At 45.4% G+C, this 24325-nt stretch overlaps 1 protein-coding gene across 1 annotated transcript in view; it reads right to left on the reverse strand.

The window, feature by feature from the left end:
- Positions 1–24325, reverse strand: part of LOC131266738 (uncharacterized) — a 45524-nt gene that overhangs the window by 11359 nt on the left and 9840 nt on the right. Inside the window, exons 2-3 of the mRNA XM_058269354.1 lie at positions 16795–16997; positions 389–611 (exon numbers count right to left, since the gene is read on the reverse strand). Coding sequence (XP_058125337.1) covers positions 389–611; positions 16795–16975 — 404 coding nt within the window. The 5' untranslated portion in view covers positions 16976–16997. The remainder of the gene's footprint in view (positions 1–388; positions 612–16794; positions 16998–24325) is intronic.

The following is a 24325-nucleotide window of genomic DNA, read 5'->3' on the forward strand; positions in this document are numbered from 1 at the left end:
TAGCAATTTCAATAGATAATACGGTGGTAGATTATGACCAGGCATAAACGTAATATCCTTTTTATAAATAACGTGCACAAATTTCCATCCATTTGCAACAACTCAGAAAAATAAAATTAAGAAAATTAAGGTTAGTTACATTAAGAAAAACTCATTGAAACTGGTTCGAAAAGTAGTAAATTTGTTTCACATTGAACAAAGCAGCACGATAAAAAAAATCGTTGCTTAATTGTACACCTAATCAAATCACCGATCCGTAAAATACAATTTGAAACGGTTCCAGAAGATAATGGACACATTAATGGAATCAGTTCAAATGTTGCCTCAGTGTTGAACTGTTTGTTGCTAATTGGCCAGCGAGGAAGCGAACGACACCTTCAACACTCACCTTTCGAGACGCTCCAGGGACAGAAACATACGGATGCGCTCCGCTTCCACCATCGGCATGTGTTCGTCGCGGTACTCGACCAGCTTCACGCTGCGATAGCCCAGGACTTCGCGGAGGTAGATCGCGTAGATGCGTGACACGATCTGGTGCGTGTAGCGGCGCGTCACCTGGATCGAGATCGAGTCGTTCTGGTTCGACGACGCAAACCGGGGAGCCAGATTCGCTGCAAGTAGAATAGAAAACAAGGGAGCGAAGGGTGGTAATTAGATGGCTGACGTTAAACGATAAAAAGTGCAAACATACTAGCAGAACGAGCGTCTGACTGAAGGAACGACAAATTTAGCCCCCCGACCTTGGCGTGTTATGTGCATGTCACCACATTATCCCCATTCGCTCTCCATCTTTTAACACTGCGTTTGACGGCGAGATTATTTTGCACCCACCTTTTGGCGAGCACCGGCTGTCCGCGCAAAACAAAACTGCATACAGTGCATCTTTTTTCCGCACTTCATCGCCCCAATCCCTCGATAAACAGGTTTACCATCGGTTTATGTTTATCTTTACATGTTTTTCGGGCATGTGGCGCGGTGCGTTTTGTTTTGCTTCTCGAAGATAAACCGCCCGGGCGGCCTACCGCGGCGACCACCCGACCAACCGGACGACAGTTTGTCCAATTTGTTAGGCTAATCATTAGCCCTCGCGACACAGCGAGATGGCCACCATGGTTTGCATATTTTCGTCACGCAGCGCCGACGATAAAGATGACAATGTTGAGCGTTATACACCGTACACGTAGTCACAAAACGGTAAAGTTCGGCGCAGAAGGGTCGACATGAAGATTGTTTTTTATTCTCTTAATTGTTGTTTCTATTTTTTATGTTTGCAAAACCGTCTATATGAATGGGTTTTGCCTTTCTTATCCGCACAGTTTGCGACGAACATAATATTTAACCTATTTGTTATCATATTGGTGCGTTAACGTTTACGCGACAGACTCTTTCGCGACGTTTTTTGAACGTTTTATTTTAATGGCGAACATACAAAAAACTTTTACGTTATTTTTTACTGTTTTTCTTTGCTGTGCCACATATAAGTACACTTTCCAGAACAATCTTAGAAAAGGTTTTTTCAACCATATAAAAATTGGTTGTGACAAAAACTCAATCGACTTACTAAGCACAGTCACGGCCTTAGCTCAAAACTTCAAGATGTTTTATTATATCGTTGACATACAAAATTATTCTTTGCATGCTTTTTTTTTCAAATTTACACACATTTGAAGCCCTTTAGATGCCATTCGAAAGATTAATTCAACAAAAAACCGGTCTGACCAGAAAAAGTGAAAAGGAAAACACACTCCTTAGCAATAAAAACCGCGAAAAAGGAAAACAAGTATCAAGTACGCCAGAGAAAGAGAGGGGCAAAGCAAAAAAGAACCCGTGTTAACTTTTGAGTTGGTTGGATTTTTGGGGCAGAAACCGTCTCTTTCGTCTGAGAGAAAAAAAAAGATACCCCAAAAAAGATCAGATCATCTTAGAGCACGATTTATGTCACGAAATATCGTCTTTGAGAAAAAAATAATCCCACGACAGTTTTCAATTTGTCGCGAGCGTTGGGAAAACGAAACGCAACCGAAAGGCAACGGAACACAGCATTTCTCTTCGAGCGAGCTTCCTTTTCGGTGGGAAGTGGGCAAGCAAAGCAGGAAAAAACGGAAAGAAAAAGATACATATTTTTCTTCAACAAAACAGATCAAAGCGAAGAAACTCCGGACCATAGTTCTCGCACGGGATTGACCGAGAAGCATCGGATGGTGTCGTTTCCGTAGGACATTTGTTGGACATTTCTGGTGTGAACAAGACTTTAATGGGTTATGGTGAGTAAGACATCGGAAGTAAACCATAACCGTGTTCGATGATCTTAAATCTTACATCTGGACGAAGTATCCGACGAAAGTGTGGTCGAGAAAATGGATCTACTAGACAGATAGAACAAAAACATCAGCATCCAACGATTTCCAAATCCAACTCCGATCGCAAACATGCACAGACGTTACTACGGGCAAATCGCGCCATCAGGCAGTGCGCGTGGTCAGCTTGAAGCAATAAATAAACACCCCTTCGTGTGCAGATCGGCTCGCCATGTGATCACACTCACTCCCAGCCAGGACTTCTCGGGGGACGATCGGTGTAGCCGGACGAACCTCGATCGGACGAACGCCGCGGGAAGAGGCTGTTGAATTACTCAAATTGCTTGATAAGAGCACGGACAGGCGAAAAACAAACCGCAGCGCCGGCGGACACCATTTTTGCGTACCTTGTATTTTCGTTTTTGGGTTTTGTGTTTCAATTCTTTTCCTTCCTCCCGCGAGGCTTCATCAAAAACGACAAGATCCGAATTTTGCAAACACGACAAAAATAGAGTGTGAGATCTCTCTCTCTCCACACACTACGGCGGATCCTCCAAAAGTCGAAGAGGGAAGATAATTTTATCGTGCAATGAACTCCTTTGACTCGTCTTGCCGCCGGTAACACGCGCGACGGGTTGTCCACCGGCGAGCGGGACCGGGATGGGAGGAAAGCTAGCAACATAATAATCATTCGTTCCGCGCCACCTGAGACTCTGTTACCCCTCGGGTTTTCAACACAAAACCGCAACGTCCGCCCGTCCGCCCGTCCGGGCCTACCGCCTACGGCCTGCCAAACGATTAGGCTGTCAACTGAAGCGCTCCCATCCAACCGTGGCGTCTGGGTTTCCAAGTTTTCCTGGGTTTTCATTTTTTAGTTCGCATTCGATTTGGACCCTGCCGGATGATCGCCCGGCGATCGGCGTGCTAATTTCGCACCGCCCGACGATCGAAACATGCCCCCCCCCCCCCGGGGTGAGATTCTCGTCCTCGACTGGCAAAAATACCGGTAAACGGAACAAGGGTGGCCCCGGGGGCGGGGGTCCGTAGAGGCGATGATGGCGGATAAAAGGTTCGTAAAGATCGACCCACTAGAACGTTTCGGCACCCTGAAGGGTCCATAAAAGGAAGGTATCAAAACAACGCAAGAGAAGAAGAAATCTATTCGAGATCGAGGAAGTCAATAATATTATTATTAAATCCCAGAGATCGCACGAATGGTTCCCTTCTTGGTAATTTATTCGAAGCTACATCAAAGCATAACGTGCAACGGAAAAGAGAGCATTCTATTCTTTTCTTTAACACTAGAACTACCGTGATTTATTTTAAATATTAAATAGAAAATTTTATTTTTTTAACATATAAAAATTAACATTCCATTGGATGTGTAAAAGTCATGCATTAACATTTGGTAGAATTGTTTAACATTAAGTAATAAATGTGATTAAAAAAGTTCAATGGACTTGCCCGGTAGTTCTAGTGTTTAAAACGTTTTCTCACGTGCGATCGATATAAAAACCGGAAAAGTGTATTTCTTTTTCTTTTTCCTCTTTAGTTAAAGTGAAGAGTCGAAGGCTAGAGACAACAAGTTCAAGTATACCCCAAACTAAGGTTTTATTTTGAGTGGATATCAGATATTTGATCAGTTTTCGTTCGTCGAAGAAATGATACTTTTTTTTAACCTGCAAAGAAGTTTTTCAGATCTTGTGTAATTTTTTGAAATGTTGATGTACTATTTTTTTTTGGGTTTCATAATTGATTTCTTTAATTGGGTTGCATAATTGCTTTAATTGGTTTGCATAATTGATTTTCTACTTTTATAATATATTTTGCGAAACATTCAAGTTTAAGATGAAAAATGCTCAACTTAGTATTAAGTTAAGAAACAACATACAAATTGAATATGAATCGGGAGCAGAATTTGACTCACATATCCAATCGTTACACAATTTCACTTAATCGCCTAATCTGGCCAATGAGTGTAAATGTTTCAAAACATTGCAGCACATTTATATGATCGATGTGGGGGTCTACCCGGACTCACTCAAAGCCCCACGGTACGTTAATCCAAAATTCTGGCCATGAGTCCCGCACCGGAAGCACCGTCGGAAGCGCCAAATGAGCAGGTGGAATAAATTTAGTGGTAAATTGGCGCGTTTCGTAACACCCCCCTGAGAAACCTGAGCGATGTGAGAACGAACGCCTGGCCCGGCGTAAGATTGCGTAGAGATTCCGCTGGCCAAGGTTCACGGAGTTCCCGGTGCGTTGTATTCCCAAACCGATTTTATGACCATTTTCCTCTCTATTGACCACCGATCGGGCGACCAGCACGGGGTTGAACGGCCGGGGGTTGTGTATCACTAAATTATACCGCACGTATGATGGACGATGGTAATCGAAACCGTGCGCTTCGAGGTGTAACATGCTGTCGGTCCACCAGACCATGGCCGGCGGTTTGGCGGTTTTGGCGCCGAAGCACGCCAAAGGGTTGGCGTCGGAACGGGGGTCGTTTTTCCTGGGGGGATACGAATCGATGCATACGGTTATCTACGGGTAAAACGTGCACCGCCCGAGAACGCATGCAAATGCTCGGGTGAAGTTACGGTAAACGAAGCGCCGGGCGAAATAAAACTGTGCACCGGGTAAGTACCTTCCTAACGGACGATTTTGTCTGGGTGGGTCGCGGGTTAAGTGACCGTGGAAATTGCTATAGAATGACTGTTTGACTCACCACGTCATCGCTATGCTATTTAAAGGAGCAACAATCAAACGCTCCCCCCAGCAACAGACTCCACTCTCACCCGGGTTCCATGTACATCAACATCGTCCCCTAACGGGAGCATCTTTCGGCAAGGGTTTCTTCCCCGTTGGTCGGTCGCGACCGGCGAGGACTTGTTCGAACCGAAATCGGCCACGGTTCATCGAGCGAAAGGGGAAAGAGGAGCCGCGGTCCGCGGCGGAGCAAACACGCAAGAAGGTGGATTAATTTAACACATTTTAGAAAGGAAAGTCTGGCCACCGCCGTTGTTGTTTATCTCGGTTTCGTTTTGTTTTATTTTTGTCACACACTCAACTCAACGGGAAATAATAAACCTCGAAATACGTAATGCCAAAGCAAAACAAAAAAAAACAAATTCGAAAAAGAGTAAGTGGAAAAGGCGAGATAGAATGTGGATCAGCGACACTCGTAGGAAGTGAAATCACATCGCCGAAATACTGTCACCGTGGAATGAAGAGAGGAAAAATGAAAGCCGTCGATGTCTACGTCGCCGTGGCATTTTCGGCGTTGTGGTGAATCCTTTTGAGCGTTGATTTTATCACTCGCATCGTGCACAAACGGACGTCACGGTAGCACCAGGGCGGGTCTGCTTTTCCGACTGCAAATACGTTCGTGAGGTTTTCCAAACGAGATCACGCCAAACGACGCAAATCAAAGTTTAATGAAATTTAACAAAAACCTCATCCCTACAAGAGAGGGGGGGGATTGGGGGGCGACGAGGGGCGGGCGGCCGTCGCCCAATTATTTATGCCGTCTGGCTGTCGGTGGCTGTGATTAACATAATTTTTTTATGATCACAGCTAATTCGGTTCGCCACTTTTTGTACCCATTGCATCTTGCCTATCCTCGAATTGAAGGCCGACCGAAGGAAGGGTAGACTGAAGAGTAGCTTAGACCAACGGAATAATAACAATCAAAAAGAGGCAGAAAATAAAACACTTTTTTGAGTTCAGTGTGATGTTTATGCTAGTGAAATAGTGCGCAGTTTAGTAAGAGATCGAAAAGAAAACAATCAAAGAAATAATGAAACGAAAAATGCGCCACTCACTTTCACCATTTCCGGTGCGCTAAATTATTTTGACATAAAGCATTTAAAAACGCAAACCCAAACGCTTAAATGATGGCGAAAAGAAAGCAACAAGCCCTCGGTTCACAGGTGTTATGATGGCGAAACCTATAGACTTCAAGGTGGTGCACCCCAGTATCGAATTTCTTTTCCCAATTTTTTGTTTATCTTATCTCCCAAGCGTCGACCACGCACGCTTCCCACGGTGAGCAAAATAAAAAAAAACCAGGCCTCTCTAGAGCGGCACCAATGAGTCCCGTAATCGGCGGATCGAATCGATCTTTGAACGGCCACTTTCGCAGCTCGTACGCCGGCGGCGGCGGCGGCACCGCCATTAGCAAATTAGCATTCCGTCGAATGGACAGATTGTCACCGAACAGGGGGGGCAACATCAAGTCGTTGTCGAAAACGGAAACAAACAAACCAGGCGGGCACGAGTCGGGCGGGCGAGAAAAATAAATAAAAATGGCAAAAATCCAAATACCACGACATCGATGGCGTTGGGATATGGCGTTGGAATGGAAGATCCGATACACAGGAAGCACCTGTGCGGGAATCCCGTAAGGAAGAAAGGCACGACAGATCCCAAGTTTTACGACCATACAGACATCCGTGTCAGGAAATATGTGGGATCCATCGGCGCATGTTTGTTGGTACCTTGTGTTGATGTTATGACTCTTCACAAAATTCCCCCAAATGACCTACCGCACGGCAGTGAACGTTGGCGTGGCCATCCATCGCCATTTGGAAGACTCCGTAGGATCACCTCTAGCCCTTACGAACATGTTTCAAACTCCAACCCCTTGACGAGATCATGCCACGAGATTACAGCGACCGAAGGCGTCTTTATCGGCTAACGACATCAGTGTCCGTTCTGTTAACTCGGTTTGTCAAAAAGGGAAAAAGGGAAGAAACAATGGCGACCTCACACATTTACCAACTACCTCCCCAACCGCCTTTGCCATTTTGAGACTTCCACAACGAAAAACCCACCCTCCGCCAAAAGAAAAAAAAAAGACCATTCACAAAAGGGACGCGGCGCTGCGTAAACAAACGAACGCCACGCCGATTCAGCTCCATCCGTCGAATGCCGGTCGAAGAACGCATTAATTGAACGGGCCGCTTCCGCCAAAATGGACACAGCCCGGGGCGGGCCCGAGTCGTAAACTGGCCGAGGAAAAACAAAAAACAAAAACAAAACCATGGCCGGACCAACCGAGGGGAGACAAATTAATTGTTTCCTAATTTGAAACCCAACGTGTTTTTCTCACCCGCTGCGATTTCGTAGGTCCTTAAGTTTCTCTTGTTGGTTTTTATTTGTTTTTTTTCTCTCTCTATTTTTTCGTATTTGTATCTTTGGTCTCATGCTCGTTTCGTATGATAGTCATTTATTCGTACGAGGCAAGAGGGGTGCAAGGAATTCCATTCGGTACATTTGACTGTTTAATTACTGTTTACCACTTCTTGGAGTCTTTTTCTGGCTCGGCCCCTCGAGCATATATTCACACATACATACACACAAACCTTCGAGCTAGGGCGAAGATTTTGTTAAGAGTGCGTTGGAGCTATTTGTGTTTTTGATAGTAGCTGCTAATTCGAAGCGTTAATCTTTCCTATGAAAAGATTTTGTTTATTTGTTTGTCAGCGCGCGTTTACGATGGTTTTATGTCTAGTGTATATTTGTTTTCCCGTTTTGTCTTTTTACTATTTTTTCCATACGCACGATTTATAAAAGACTTGAGGTTTATTTGCGCAGTACAATTTCAACAAGGGATATCTTTAAAATATTTTAGAACACAGGTTTCATGTTTCAGATATAGTATATGAAACTTTTTTCCATGCATTGGTTTTAATTCAAATTCTTCAAACCTTGCCAATTCTACAATTAATTGAAGTAACCCGGGCTAATCTTTCCGCATGGCCTATTCGAAAAACGAACGCGAAGCTAACGAGCCATACCATAACTCATATTTACTCGGTGGAAGTAGCGTGCGCAGTGTAAGTTAGCATAAGTTAGCCATCAGTTACACCAGTTACAATTTGCCTCCCGATTGGGCAATGCTACATAACCCTGCACGGACATCTTTATCACCCGGCACGGATTCGGCAGCCCCCCAAAAAAAAACTCCACACTCTCGGGGCGGGGAAAACCCTCCTTGTGTTCCTGCCAACGGATTCATTACTGTTGGGCCGTAAATCGTAGTTCAATTTATGACCACGCCGTTGCCATACCGCAGCCGAATGACAAATCGCGACCCTTCTCCTTCGCATACGTTATAGGCGAGGCTGTTGGCGCTTGGCTGCGCTCCAAATACTACCCGCCATCTGTCGGTAGCGAACGACGGCTTTTCTCCATTTTCCGTAGAAGAAGTTCATTGCCTCTTTCTCCGCGACCCGGAGAACCACCCGGAGTGTGGAAAACGGAAACGATACGTTTCGTTCCGATTGCTTTGTCAGTGAAAGAAAAAAAAGGAGACATCATCCTGGCGCCTTCATGTGGATGCGCGTGAAACCATTTCCATATCCATTTAAATGTAGCCACATTCGCAAATCTGAAAGATGGCGCGTGGAGAACACTGAAATGTTTTCTCCTGCAATCTGTTTTCTTTCCTAATTCTTGCTTGTAAAGTGCCAACTCTTACCGAAGTGTCGGGGGGTGAAATGAAGGTGCAATAGGTTTACAAACAAAGTAGAACCGATTTTTCACACACATATAGTCACCACGTGCAAAAGCACGCACGTTTTTTTTATTTTACTGTCTACCAAACAAGCAAACTTCATCAAACACTTAATACATTTCACATGGATTCAAAATTAGCTGAGCATTCCTAACCACATGTAATTATTTCAACATGGAAAAATATCACCCGTGGAGCTTATGGGAGACGAGTGCCAACCAACCACATTCCATCCCATTCTACGCACCACCTCTCTTGCAATGCGTGAGGTAATTGAAAAAGAGCGCACCAAAGCAACTCAACATAAATTATTTCATTACCATCGTAAAATATCCGACGCTTCTTATTCTTAGTTCCCGGCAAGTTGGACATGGTTCACTGCCCCGTGGCAAGGAAAGGGTGGGGGGGAAGGGGGAAGGGAGAGTTTTCCGTGGCGCGTGTCCACGAGAGGGCTTATTTTTCTTTATCCGGTCGTTATGGTTCCGTTGGTCTGGTGGTTCGATGTTTGGCCATCGGCGAAAGCGATCAAGTGGAAGAGCCACTCGTAAGTAGCACCGGAAAAGGGCTCGAATGCCCGTTGGAAGCGAACCTGGAGTTTTGTTCTTGTGATGCAACCTTCACATTGGGCCTGAAGGGAAAAATCACAACAACAACAAAAAACCCCACAGGAACGCCGGTTAAAACATCCTTCTTCAATGCCGCCCGAGTGGATGCGCAAAGCATTCGGGAAAGCCAAGAAAGGGATCGAAAAGCAATGACCTTGAACGGGCCGGATCGATCGAGGTGAGTCCGAGAAGAAGGCGGTTTTCCTCAACGCACTCAAGTGGATAAAGTGGAAGTTATGGGCATTAAAAAGCTTTTCCTGGTGGTATTCTAAAACATGTCTTTAAATTTCACCTTCCTTACCATTTTCAATCGATATACATATTTACACAGATCATCGTTTCAAAATGGAAAAACGTACGATGAAAAAAAAACTGGAAAAGCGGGAAAACTGGTAGCCAACACAAAACCGGAAAACCGTTCCAAACCCGCGACGCAATAGACTCGCCAAGAAAGAGGAAAAAAAAGTCTCCCGGCAAAGAACCGTACCTGGAGAGGCTCAGTCTTTAGCTGTTATTATTTTTCTCTTCACTTTTCCGCCCCATCGCCACACACACACACACACATACACACACACGCACCGCACACAGGACAATCGAGTGAAAGTGAAAATGACCGTCTCGGGTCGGGAGCATCAGAAGGCGCTGCGATGAAACGTGAAAGCACTACCGAAGGCATGCGTAACTGATGGTGCGCAGTGGAGCCACCGCAGGCTGCGGAGGAAAACCGGAGAAAAGTGATAAGGAAAATGGGGCAAGGCTGGTGCCACAAATGGGAACCACAGCGAACGAGCGGCCGAGCGAAGGACGAAGCCACCTTGGGGCGTAAAAAAAAAAGAAAAGTGAAAGCTTCCAATTTCCTTCGCTTGCCAGCTTCCAGCTTGGTCGTGAAAATTTTCCTCTCGCCGTTTCTTTGGGAAACTTTTTCCCCGGCCACGAACGCACAGTAGCGCCGCCAACACGTGACAGCTGGTTGGCAAACACGAGGATGCGAAGCGATTTCGGTTTTGCGTCGCCAATTTTTCCTTCAATGCCGGTGGAGTCTGCCTCCGATGTGCGTGTGTCTGTGTGTGCCTGTGCATGTTTCAAGCCAACCAGAAGTTTTTCCGTCACCGGAAAGTACCAAAAAGGATCGCTTAAAAACGTACCCCAAAATATACATCAAATAAACGTGAACTCGGGCGTAAAAGAATAAACAAATTTCGGCGCAACAAAACGGACACTGAAGGCGACCGGTGGAGTATTCGACATTGACCTTTACCCACCCCTTCCGCCTCGGGGGAGGTCAACCGGCATGTAATTTTCGTAACTTTCCTACGTCTTTCGCTCAGTGTTTCTTCTGCCGAAAAAACCAAGACTGCTCGCACGCAGTCGAGGCTGATCGATCGACGCAAGGACGCCAGTTGATACGAAGGTTGCCTTTTTATAGTTCGCCCCGAGCCAACGGCGTAGGTTGGCTGTAGGTTTTCCTTTGATTTTCTTCTGACCCTTTTCGATTTTTTTTTGAAAACAACCTCCACAAGCATGCAGCTGATGTTGCCGTCTTGCCTTCAGCCGTTTGTGTTGTTTCGTCGGAGAATTCCACCAATCCGCATTGTATTATTTGTCGGTTGACAAAAACTTTTCCACCGCTCCGGCCGAGCGTGGATTCCAGCCGTTCTCGGAAAAACAGTAGTGTATACGAATCTCGTTTTATTTCAATATGAAAAATTACTTTTCCCACGGGGTGCCGCTGGTAGGCGCGTGGTTACGCGAGTTGCGCGCCCACCAGCGTCCTATGCAAACATGCTTTTTTATTTAGTTTTATTTGACCATTTTTTGGGAAAATCAAATCGCGGGCTCACGCAACGGGAAACCGCACTCCATCGCGACGGTTTATCAAAACGGATACGAAAGTCAACATATCCCCCCTTTGGATCCGTAGTCTATACCTTGGCGAAAATGAATGTTCTTTTTTCCGGAAAATGGGGTCACCCAATGTAATATGCATATCACACACACACTCGCTCCGTCGGCGGCGGTTTATCGTCGAGATGGTCGTCGTGACGAAATGAGAAATAACTTTGCCGTGCGTGCGGCGTGAGGACCGTTTTTTTTTGTTCCCGCTCCTTATCAGAAAGCCAGAATCACATCTTGCCCGGAGTGTCGGCGTGCCGTTGGTTGAAAGGTTGCAACCCCCCATTTTCCGCCCGCTTACAAAGGTTGCTTGCGGCGAGTGCTTTCTTTTATCGCATTTTAGCCCAACAGCCTCCTCCGGCGTTATGGATCTTTTTTTATATATTTTTGGGATCGTTATTTCCTCTTCATGCTCTACCCCACCTTCGTGCAGAAAAGGGGGGCTTTTCCGCGAAGCCCCGAGACGGTGGAAAGCATAGAATCGGATACGAGTAAATATTGGCATTCTTCCGTCGAATGTTACGGGTATCAATCTAAACCAGCTTCAAATTAGCTGCCCCATTTATCGTTGTGCTGTCGATAACGCACGAAAGATTTATATTCAAAAAGGAAATGCCACATCCGAAGTGGGACTTATTTGAAAAGCTAAGCTTCCTCCCATTTCTCAAACACCTTCATTGAAAGGCTACGGACAAGCATCGATGAAAATACGTTTACCAAAGATATGAAGTGACACATTTACTCAATTTCTATCCAGTTCATGGCGCTTTTGAACTGCAGCTTATATCGCATCCAGTTCAGCATTTATTGTTTAATTTGCTCCACCCTGGCACCGGAAAGATCGAGTGGCAAGTGATTCGCTTTCCGATCGAGACACCGTCTGGCCGTCGTTACGATGGGCAAATTGCTCGCAAAAGATAAATTACAATCAGATCGTATCGTTAATCCGTTTCCATTACACAAACGTACCTAAAGAAAATCAAACACAATGCTGAAGAAAGAAGTACATCCGGAGATGTTTTATTGCTGCTCATCACCTTCATGTTATCACTTTGCTACAATCACCAAACTCGTTACTCATTGGGGCCGGTTTTGGCGTGAAATCTTCTTCGAGTGATTGCTCTCTGCGCCGGAGATGTTTCATTTGATTTTTGCCGTTTAAATTTCCTTTCTTTCCCCGGTCGGAATTTATTTGCATCGTTAGCGTGTCGCGATTGATTAATCGCAAAAATCGCGCGTTTTCCATTCTCGGACTCGATCGCCAAGCGGATGAAACTTGTTCCCGATCAGGTCGGTTCCCGTAAACGATGAGCGAAAACGGTCAGACTTCACGATCGACTAACGAGGTGTCGATTGACGATGGTGATTCCATTGGCCAACAGGACTTAGCATGCTTCGTGCCTTCCAGCATGAGCATCTTCGTTGACACATTCACCGATGGAGCTGTCAAAATATACTCGCAAGATGCGGCAGTATCGTTAACCGGTTGAACGATTTCGAACGCATCAGATGGATAATGGAAATGTTAACCTCGACAGGGCAAAAAAAACGGTGGAGGTGTGGCCGATTGATGATACTTTCCCCTCTCCAAAAAAAAACACCCGACACTTTTTTCGGACTCTGCCTCGATCGGGAAACGATATAGCGGCTCATAAAAAAGCCATTTTTCACGCGCAAAACTTCAGCGCTATACGAACGGGCTTCAGGTCAAAAGCAAAACAGCCGACAAGGCCGAGGCGTCATCTTGCCTGTCAACTGTCACACACTCTGGTGCCTCCGACACCGGCAACTGTTGATTGATGGCCGCTCTAGCAGCGCGAGACGCGGCGTTAGACACGATGTCGGCAAACATTTGGCCAAACGAGGAACCATTCCGGCCCCGGCCGGGAATCAGTTAGCTGCGCATGTTTATGGACTACATCGTGTCAAACACTGATAGCTACGGGCGAGGAGATGTTTGCACGTGTGTGGCTTGAAAGCAACAGACAGACTGCGAGATAAATTATATTTCCGACGGCGTGATACTTCACTCCAGCCGATCCGTTGGGAGGGGTCCTTACAAAGGTTTCGTTTTGTTCAAATTATAGGCACTTAGGTACTGCCAAGAAAGGTAATAAAAATCAAGGACATTAGAGTCGCTAGATCGGGCAGAGGCAACCGGGATTCAAGCGTTCAATAAAATAAGAAAACTAATCGAGTGAAACCCGGCGCCAACTGGAATTGGAACCAACGCCCACGCGCATCGTCGGTCACGTCCTATCGATGAACGCACGATCCGCGTTGGTGAGAAAATTGACATTAAATTGTGCCACCATAAATCATCGAGTGTCGTTGTTATGAACCGGTGAACTGGCGGCGACATCAATCGGATTTACTCCGAACGCTGGCAGGCTCCTCCGAAAAGGTCCTTATCGGTGCCGTTTTTCCGTCACCCGGTGGGTGGTGTGTGTGGGTGGCACGCCATTGAGCGTCTACTATTTATTGGCATTCGATAGTGGCAAAGTAAAACGACACTTTCCTATTATTTCTCGTTATATGATTGTCGTTTTTATCCCGTGGACGTGTATGCAATTTGCTTGCGTTTTATGTTTTCCACGCGAAAGTGTTTATGTTACATCGTTTTACTCCTTCATCGGTTTATTATTCCGGGTGCAATAAATTTTCAATTACATAGTTCATTTTGTTGCGAGCATAAACTTTCGACATTTCGACTTGGCATTCTACTTGACGAATCTTGCGAAATTCGGCAAAATTGGGTCTTTGATTTTGCTATAATTTTCTATAATTTAACCTACTTTTTAAAATATATTTCAATACAGTTTCATTTATTTCGAGCGACAACAAGTTTCATTTTGATTTAGTATAGCTAAAATCAACAAATTTAAAGACATAAAACTTTAAAAAATAATTATAAAAAATACTAATATGCCTCCCTGTGGTTGGAAAATGCAAACCACCCACAACAAAACTCCCGAAACCCTAATAATAACCGATGGACCATCTTTCCCCTTTTACCAATGACGCCAATGGTCCGGAAACGATACAAAGGGGTGCATCTGTTTGGTAAGCAAACAGTTTATCTAGCACGTGCAGTCCCAAGTGCCAACAAAGAAAAACAATTGCACTCCGAGGATGCCAGGACGGCAACAGTTCGTGCAACAGGTCCGTATGCGGTGCTATCGGAAACTCTCCGGGACGGTGGAAAATACGGCCCGTCAGTGTCGGTTTGAAATACGATCGCTCGACCGATGCCAAATGGTAAGTTCCGTGTGCTACGAGGATGACGCGAGGCACAACATTGTCGCCCAACGAGGGAGACAATGAGTGTGGCATGCGAAAGACATTCTACGAAAAAGCAACGCCGGAATGGCGGAATATAAAACCGTTCCCCCCAACCAAATGGAATTCACTTAAATCGAACGGAAACGTAACAGCTTCCAATTTAAATCCTTCATCACCGCGTCATAAAGCGGGCCCAACGAAAATTGGCAACAAATACTGGGACGCGCAAACGGACCAGTTGACCGTGAGCTATATTGTTTTTCCAAATACCGCACCAATGATCCGCTTCGATCGCCCATCGCCGTTTGCCGTTGGCAAAAATAGAAGCGTTGGCCTCGCGATCACTCATGCGAATAATTATTGATGAAAACTCGAACGCCCCCGCGCGTTCTGGACCGATCTTTCGTGCCGTCTTCAAACCGTTGGCGGGATTTTTCCCCAACTCGAAAATTTATTACCTCCCTCTAGACGCATTTCTGCGCGCGAAACGATGAAAGAGTGTAAATAAAACGGAAGCCTGGACGGAAGGGTGGTCAAACCCGGCGGGAGGGGTTGGATTTGCGTGCTGCGTCCGAGAAGGAAATGAGAATGGCTTCGAGCGTGTTTACTTCCGTGCAACAAAGTTGCGCCAAACTTGGCCCACCCGTTTGCCCAAGGGAAACCCCCTATACCCTGGGCAGGATGGGATCGAAAACGATGGCCAGCGGGTCTTCCTACCTTTCCTACCAAACCGCTGATACCACACCAGACAACGCTTTTACCCTTTACGACGCACGACCCACTTTCCGACCGGCAGCAGGCCATTCGCAACATTCCTCGCCACCTTATTTGGTCTTTGTTTTTGTGTTTCCAAATTTTGCCCCAGGTTGGGAAAGGTTTTGCGCCTCAAGTTTGGTCTCCGAAACGAACCCCCACCCCCGGTCCAAGTGTTTCTGCTCGTGAATGAATTTCGTGAGCGTCCGGGCACTTTGGCATTCATGCTTCCTCCCGCGGCAACTGATAAATTTATCCAATTAATGTCAACAAATATTATTGCCCCGCGTTCGGTACGATTTCCTCCAAGCCCGAGGAAATGTTTGGAGAAATGTTGTAATCTATCAGCGCTCATTACCATCTATCTTTCGAGCCGGCACTAATTAACCCAAAGTTGCCTTCTTGCCACGGTGTCTCGTGGTGATGATGCTAATTTCAGCCCCTCCAATCTGCGTTTTGCCGCCCCATTAGCATATTTCCCTCCCACGCTCGCATCGGCCTCTCGGAGGCAAAATGATTTCAATCGACGGCCAAATTTGATCCATCCTCCTGCGTACTGCGCGGTGGTGTTGTTTACTGGTTGGTGGCTTCCTGCAATCGCTCGATCATTATCATCGTCATCATCATCATCATTATCAGCCCGCAGCATCATCCGGGCGGCACGTCGAACGTGAATTTATATGCATACGAAATAGGAGTTCCAATCGATTCGAAGAAAGGACGCCCAGATAGGCCAAACCGGAGCGCTGACTGAAGCGCCATTCAGGACACCGAAGAGGGACGGTGAGGAATATCTATTTTCAAAAATAGACCTCCTTCCTGCTCCGCCTCAGCCGCTTGGAGTTTTCCGAGTGGGGCCGAAGAAAAGAGAGAGAGAGAGGTGCCGATTACAAAATCATTCACAGTTGGCTTCTGGTTCCCCGTTTGGTGAAGGAAAGAGGGGCAGGGTGGAGGAATAGCTGGGGGTCCACGCTAGCCCAGGTGAGACAGGTGATGCTTTTGGGAGGCCGATGAATTATGCAAACGGTGTCAATGACATTTTTGCGTTTGCATAAATATGTTTTGGCTTTAGCGTTCGCTCTCCTCGAACGCCGACTTTTCTACGCAGCCGCTCGTTGCCTCGCGGTGAGCCGGGCTTCCCGGCCATTCAATAAATTATCGGGCAACGTATGCGATAGTATGCGTGTTTTGATGTCGCTTCTCTGTCGTTTATCCCAAATTAATCCCCCCCCCTTAGCGTCCGCAAAGTAGGCTGCGAAAAGCTAGCGCATTCGAGCGAAGTTGGCAGAGAGAATTCCATTCGAATCCATTCCCGGCCCGGATTAGCGTATCCGGATCGTGGTATCCGCCGTCTGGGCATTCCACTAATCGTACCTTACGACCCCGCACCATCAGGGAAAGGTCATAGTATCGTTCGCGGTTCTAGCAACGGCAGAAAACTTACCTTCGACGGGCATGCATTCGTACTCGAACTGTTCCGTCGATCGGAAGCCGGATTTCAGATGCTGGTAGGTGGAACCGGGGGCGATGCAGAGGAACAGGAGCACCAGCACACCGACAGCCCCCATCAGTGTCGGTGTCATCTTTGGAGGAAATATTCTAAGATGCTTCATCAGCGCCTTCATCTTCGTTCGCCTCAGTTGACCGCTGGAAAGGAAGCAACAAGAAAGCAAAAAGAGATTAGTATAGATCAAGCGAAAGTTTCCCATCGGATAAATAATCCTCCGCGACGATGTGACGCGACCACTCAGTTCGTGGAAATCGGAGAGCACTCTTGGATTAGGGGTTGCAAAACCCAAAAAGCATAAACGGAGCTCTTGTTTAATAGAACCATCAAAGTAGACTACGGGGATAGCAATCATCGAATCGAAAAGTCCCACGACGAAGTCGAAGTTGGCGAGAAAGTTGCGTAAGTTGAAATTGGTCTTGTGATTGGTGATTGATCTTTTTTTTTTCGCACCGACCATTACGACTTCCATCTATTTTGATGCCGTTTTTCCCGTGTGCCTGGATTTAAAAAAAAAAAACCCTGGTACGTAATTGTAAAAAGATTTTCATCACGCTGAATGGTGAAGAGAGGAAAAGCAACGGGGACGTTATCGTTTTCGAGTGCTACTCGATCGATCGGACCCGATATCGCTCGGCCGTTTGTATGGTTTTAATGGTACGCTTCTTTTAGGGGTGGCGGACAAACGCAAACCCCCCTTGGGGTCGATGTTTTGATTGGGTGATATTTAAAAAGCTAAAGAAAGGGGTAGAATTGAAGCCGGCTTGGTAGCTGGCCTAAATATCGATATGGTGCGGTGTAGAAAGTCGAGGTTGCCGCAGGAGGACACCACTTACTACCGAAAACCATCGGTTTGATTTACATTTGTGAATTTTCCCCTGGGGCTGGATTTCTAAAGTGGAACATAAAATGCGTAATAAAACTATTTAAGATGGAGCTAGCCTAGGAGAAATGCGCAGTAAAAGTATTAATATGTATCCAATCGAAAAACTTTTACCCCTCATTACGGAGTGTTCAACAATAAACTGTGGAATGTTCATTGGAAAAACCCAACCCACTTGATATGGGCCGCATCGTAAAGCATCGATTTCCTTAAATCACGTGCCCCCGCAAAGGCATTGACGTAGTTTCCTACCGCTTCCGGCATGTGATTAGGCTCGCTCTTTTACCACCCACCCTAACAAACGCTCCGTATGCAAATGCGTCAGATTCGGTCTCGATCGAAGAGAAAGCCGTGTTCCGCGCAGTGCTTTGTTCTGCAGCTCAATCTCGTCCATCTCACCCGATAAGGCTGTGGTTTTTCCTGGCTCCCACTTTTCTGGAGCACCCGCACCATGTGGTATTCCATGGACGCGACTTTCAAACAACCGACCGTTCTAACCATCCCAACCGTTTGCTTCCCTGTTGCTGGTTCGCTCACTCGCACCAACGATTTCTTGTGTTTCTTTGCCAGCCAACCCTTGTCACATGCCCTCGACAGTGGGCGGCACGACAATGATTAGAAACGACGCACATTTGTAGGCCGCAACCATCACCCAGCCTTGCGAGATTAGATGAAACCATGTTGGTTTCGCGCTTTTGTTCGATTCTTTCCCCGTTCTCGTTGCGTGATATCAAGTTCCATTGGCGGATGTTTTCAGACGGATGTCGCTCGGGCGGACTGGAAGGTAATTCGAATCGCATAACTCCATACCGATGGAGACGCCAGGTCAATTACTCAAGCAGGAAAACATTTGAGGAATTGAATAGGACTGATGCCGGAATGCGACGTCACGAGGTTGTGTTCACGTTTCGTAAGTATCCTGTTTTCCCCATTTCTCAGCCTCACTTTACATCTCCCTTGGGGTGTTGAAAACAATCCGGTTCGAACGGAGCATCCAACACGCCATCTTAACAACGTACGTATATCATCGTAAGCCACGCGTGCGGTCAACGGGGCGACAAATTCGGCGACGAAAAATAACCCAAACAAAGACCCCCAGCGACACATTTCCCTAATTAAGACAATTTCAACTCTACTCTACCGCAAATGGTTTGGGGGAACGTAGGAAATGAATATGTATGAATGGTGGAGTGCGGCCTGGGTGAGAGGGAGTGGAGGACTTGGTGGAGGACTGACCCCCCCCCTCCTCCACCCCTTACAGACGAGGGTGCGCGCGGTCGGTCGTTCGGTCAAATTATAATCAGATCGCCATTCGCTTTTAATTAACCACCGCATCAAGGCAATCGCCTTGTTTTCCCTAATGCGACGCGATCGACGCTTTCCGTGAGGCAGCACGATTTGCTACGACGACATCGGGCGTCCACCGATGGACAAAGGGCGCAAAAGAAGCCGATACGTTTGCGTGGCCGTTCTTGACCCTTGGAGTAGGTATAGGACTAAGGGAATAGAATTCTGATACGTTGGCGTTGACGCGTTTCGACAAGCCAAAGATAGATCTTCTTTGGGCTCATCACGGATCGAAAAGTTCATTCCTAGAATGGACATATTATGTCATTTCTCGCGCTATGTTGCTTTGTTATCAAATCAATCAGTTAAACGAAGAAAGTAGTATTCGGCATAAAAACTATCTGCCAAACATAATAAACATGCATTAAATTATTCCTACATGTTTCGGCTTGAAACAAGAAATGCGAGTTATTTTTTAAATAAAAAGTAATCATTGATACTGAATCTATTTGCCACGAGTAGAATAGACATTTCAAACAGCTTTCATATATGTTTTGAATGCGCTAAAATTTATTAGGAGAATATTAAAATTCTCGGTAAAATAATTTTGAATCAAATCGCAAAATCAAATAGCAAATATAGTTTTGAAAAATAGAAATTATTCGTGTAGATTTGCCCATTACAAACATTAACTTGATCACAGAAGATAATACGAAAAGTTTAAAAAATAGAAATTATTCGTGTAAATTTGCTAATTAAAAGCATTAAGTTGATCACAGAAGAAAATACGAAAATAAAAAAGAGAATATTAGACTTTAAGTAAATCGGTTATCATTTTGAAAAATAGAAATTGTTCGTGTCGACTTACTCATTACAAACATTAACTTGCTCACAGAAGAAATTACGAAAATAAAAAAGGTTTGCAAATATTTTAACAAGATGAGTTTGACAAAGTGATTATCCTCATCCTATCATAGGTTTAAAATTTTGAATTTATATCAAGGATCAGGAACTAAATTTCACCAAATAGCTCCACTGCTATTTGCTACACATCCACACAATTTCCGCCACCGAAGGCGGTTAATATTTATCTACGTACGTGTTCCGGTGCAAAAAATGGCTTCAATTTTAGAGATATCATAAAAAAGAATATGCCATCGACTAACGAAAAGCTTAAGCAACCCACTTAGTACTGACTTCGGGCCACCAGCGAAAGATGGTGGCTGTAAACGATTATAAATAACCCTCCCCTCGGAGCCAGCCTCGCGACCTCGGGTCGATGAAAATAAACCCGATATTTATCCGGTGCAAAATATGTCCCCTGAAAGACTGCATCGTTTGCTGCTTCGGGGTTCGAAAAGGGGCGGACGGGAATTTGTTGTATAATACAATTTTTCTCTGCTGGGAAAACCTCAACCTATCGTTGAAAATTTTTACTGTGTGGTTGTGAGAGTGTGTGCGTTCAATGAATAGAATTTTTATGATTTCCAGTCACGATCAGGTGCCCCGGGCCATCGTGCTGGTGTGCATCCATAAACAACGCTTTGGCGAGTCGACCAAAAAGGACGCTCAGAGTTACGGGCGCTCTGCCGAAACAAAAAAAAAGGTACACCGGGTACCTTCCGAAAACCCGGAAAATGAATGATATAGCAGCACTCGTGCACCTGAAACGATAAGGACTCAACGTGCACGTGCCAGCGGAGAGCGTACCGAAAATTTCCCAACGAAATGCTTTCCAGCTCGTGCCGGAAATGGTCATGAATTTTTCACACCAAGACGAACCAGCGATCCTTTCAGCCGTCTTATGCTACATTATGGCGTCGAGTGGTTGGCATTTTATTGAGCAAAAATAACCTTCAACAAGGATGCTTATACGCCGTGGGCGGATGACGGTGCGATTAGAGTGATGAGGTCGTTAAGAATTGTTTTAAAAGCAATCAATCTGCACCGCACTTACCCTCTTCCCCGGATGACGTTGCAATTGTTTGTGAGCAAATGTTTTGAATCCGTACGGTCGGTAGATACGATTCGTAGAAAATCAGAACCTAAAACAACTTGCTGCCCTTCAAAGCATAGAGGGCTGCCACTTTACATGGGCATGATCAAAGGACATGATCAAACCACAACAACAACAACAACAACATTTATTTTCTACCTCGAACTTACCGCAATCACAACCACGGAAATCACTCAAAACAAATAGCTTACTACAACTAAATGAATATCTTCTCGATATAGTGACTCCTAATTAACTACTGTTTGCTTATCACCGTCTGTTGACTTATCGCTGCGATACGCAACCACAACACACGCAACGCTGGTTTTGGTGCGGCCAGATAAGGAAAGTGTCAATCACAAGCCGTGTTCGTGTTCGGTGCGGGAGATAAATAGATAAGTACGTGTTGTTGATTGCGAGCTAGAAAGGCGCAATAAATCGAGCTGCCCGTACGCGTTATAGCGCTATAGAAAGTAGGACTATTTTTGTAACGGATTTTGCAATGTTGCGGTACTTTAAAAAAAGATCTAAGGAATTTTTAATGTAAAGAAAAGCATCATGAAATAATGGAAACCAGCTTAATTTTGCAAGAAGAAAAATGTATGCATTAGAATAATGTTCTATCTGCTAACACCAAATATAAGGCTCAAGAAGAACCGAAAACTTCTAAATTAAATAAAATGATCATGGAAGGAAAGTTTCACATTTCTGCTCCTGGAGTTAACCCCGTGCAAACGAGCAAATTATGCAATCAAACGACGCCGACAAGTGACGGAGGTGTGCGCAGATTTTTTTTCGTGCCGAATCGATCCTCAATTAACATGACCTTAGCCCGAACCGCTCATACAGTCACCTACGTTAACCGACCCATGCAGTGGTACCGTGAGATGCCAAAAACAGTCCAAGGAAGTCGAAGGAAGTCAACAACTGGACGAAAGTGGGCGATCGTCATATCGTAGCATTCCAGTGGCAGCATTCAACGTTCGGAAGGCTTTTCGGGCCTTCGATTCCGAAGTACCGTTTGACATCCGTTTGACCCCGCTAACTCAATCAGCGGACCCGAGAGCGAGTGGAGTTGGATGCGTACTGCGGCAATCTTACTTCGGCGCGCAATTCTGGTCTCCAGCTCGGAATGGGCTGATGGGCATGATTTGTCGATTCCGTCGTTCTGCGTCGTACTCATTCAAGGGAAGTCGCAAACGGGAACAAGCTGAAAACATTATACAACCTTGCAACTTGTTCAATGCACCCTATTAACCTCTAAACCATTTGTGTACGCATGCCTTATCACCACGGACGAGGGCACGGAAATGGCGAGATAATGTGAATAATAATGAGGGAGGGCGATATTCACCGGGCAACCCGGAGAGGAGCACTGGCGAGCGAAATCATAGCCTTACATGTGCCAACCATTAGTCATTTTGTGGTTCGCCCCGCTCGGTCCGGGGAGGTTGGCCCAACCAGGGGGGAAAGAATCCGAAAGCGAGCGAGGAAGTGGAAAATAAATTTTAATCAAACTTAAATAACCATCATTACCAAAATTGTGCGCCCGTTCGGTGGGTTAGGCGATCGGAGCGGATCCACCACAAGGGGTCAATTAAGCAGGATGTGACGTGACAAGTGGCGATTCTTCCGCCGAAGGCCGTGGCGACCCACCATCGGGAAACCATTCGGAACATTAAAATCGAATCATTGCCGGACGACGGCATGCGGGTGGAAGGTGATGCAACCGTTTCGGGATGCCGTGGTATGGCGATTCCCACGAGCCATTTCTGCCGTGTTGGGCGACCTTGTGAAAAGCCCCGGAAAAGCAGCCAACCACCACAGCAGCAGTGCTTTCCCAAACGGTACACTTGTTCATTAGTCAGATCGAGGTCTGACAAATGCAGCGATCGAGCTGTCTTCAGCTCTCCATCTTCCACACTCTCGGAATCGAGCCTCAAAGAGCATTCAGTGGAATGGATACACCGTCTATATAGCGCGTTTGGTGCAATAAAACGGAAAACGGATGGTTTTGTTCGTTGCAACATTTTGTTTATTTTTAATTGCACCAATGGCGGATGGGAACTCGGTAGGAGAGCGGACCCACACCTTCACCAAGGAACAACACTAACCGGCTGTGAAACCAGACACCGAAGCATCCGCCCAGTCGTCCGATCGAGGGTGGATGGTTTTATTATACGCCAAGTACACGGCGCAATATTGGTTCCGGTTCGCCGCAGGCACGGGGATCATATATTTCATTGAACAACACGCTCTAAAGGTTGTAACTGTATTTTATTAATTACAGTAGCCACTTTAGTTTTCAAGTTCTGTTTTGCTTTGGGCATTATTTCAAAGTACAGCAGAACTATTGGGGGAAAAGTGTGTTGTTGAATCGAACAATAAAACTGTAAAAATGGCACACATTCTTGTAGTTTCTTCATTTGACAGATTTTTCACTCATTTTCAACATGAACCATATGATTCGATGGCTAAAATCTAAACAAACACTTTATTTCAAGCTTGATTTATTATGCTCCAACCTAAACCTCCAACCTATATTTCTATTATTTTGAAATAAGTGTTTTAATTGCGTTTTAACAGAATACAACATAATTTTATACAAAACCTTCCAGAAAATTCTAATGTGTTATACGTCTTAAATTTTAGGAGAAGTTGATTTAAGTAAAGTATATTTTTAATTCCTTTTTTAAGTTTGCTCTATACTTGTGCTATGATTTATCTCATTAAGTTTGAAAAGTTTCATTTACATGTTTATTGAAATGCTTCGTTTAAAAGTAACTTGTTTTTCATAATGAAACGTGAAACAAACATCAAACTTCTTCGTGGCTTTATTTCTTCAAGCACTGTAACGGAAAATGAAACCTACCGACAACCAAGCAAGTAAGGTGTAAAAAACGTCAACATTTATTGAACCAGCGTCCAATCTCTCCGTTACCGCCCGCCTCCCATTTAACCTCTCAACAGGTAATCTTTTAAACTGTACTCAGCAAAGATGCTCGGTAAGTAAAAGTAGGTGATTCAAGCCAGTGAAAGGTTTGTGGTTTCTCCACACTGACTCATGCGCCCCCCGTCGAGAGCAGTAAACATGTTATCAAACCGAATCAAACCACAGGAGAAAAAAACAACAAACCAACCACCTCGCTTTCCATGCCAACATGAAAGCGGCCGCTTCAGTACTCGCTCACTTGATCTTGTTTTAATTTTGTTTCATTTTGTACATCTCTCTTCACTTGGCGTGATAATCAGTATCAGTTTCGTGGGTACGCATTAGTAAACGCTCCGACGCAATTACCGAG

This window comes from Anopheles coustani, chromosome 2, assembly GCF_943734705.1.
Source record: "Anopheles coustani chromosome 2, idAnoCousDA_361_x.2, whole genome shotgun sequence".
Taxonomy (NCBI): domain Eukaryota; kingdom Metazoa; phylum Arthropoda; class Insecta; order Diptera; family Culicidae; genus Anopheles; species Anopheles coustani.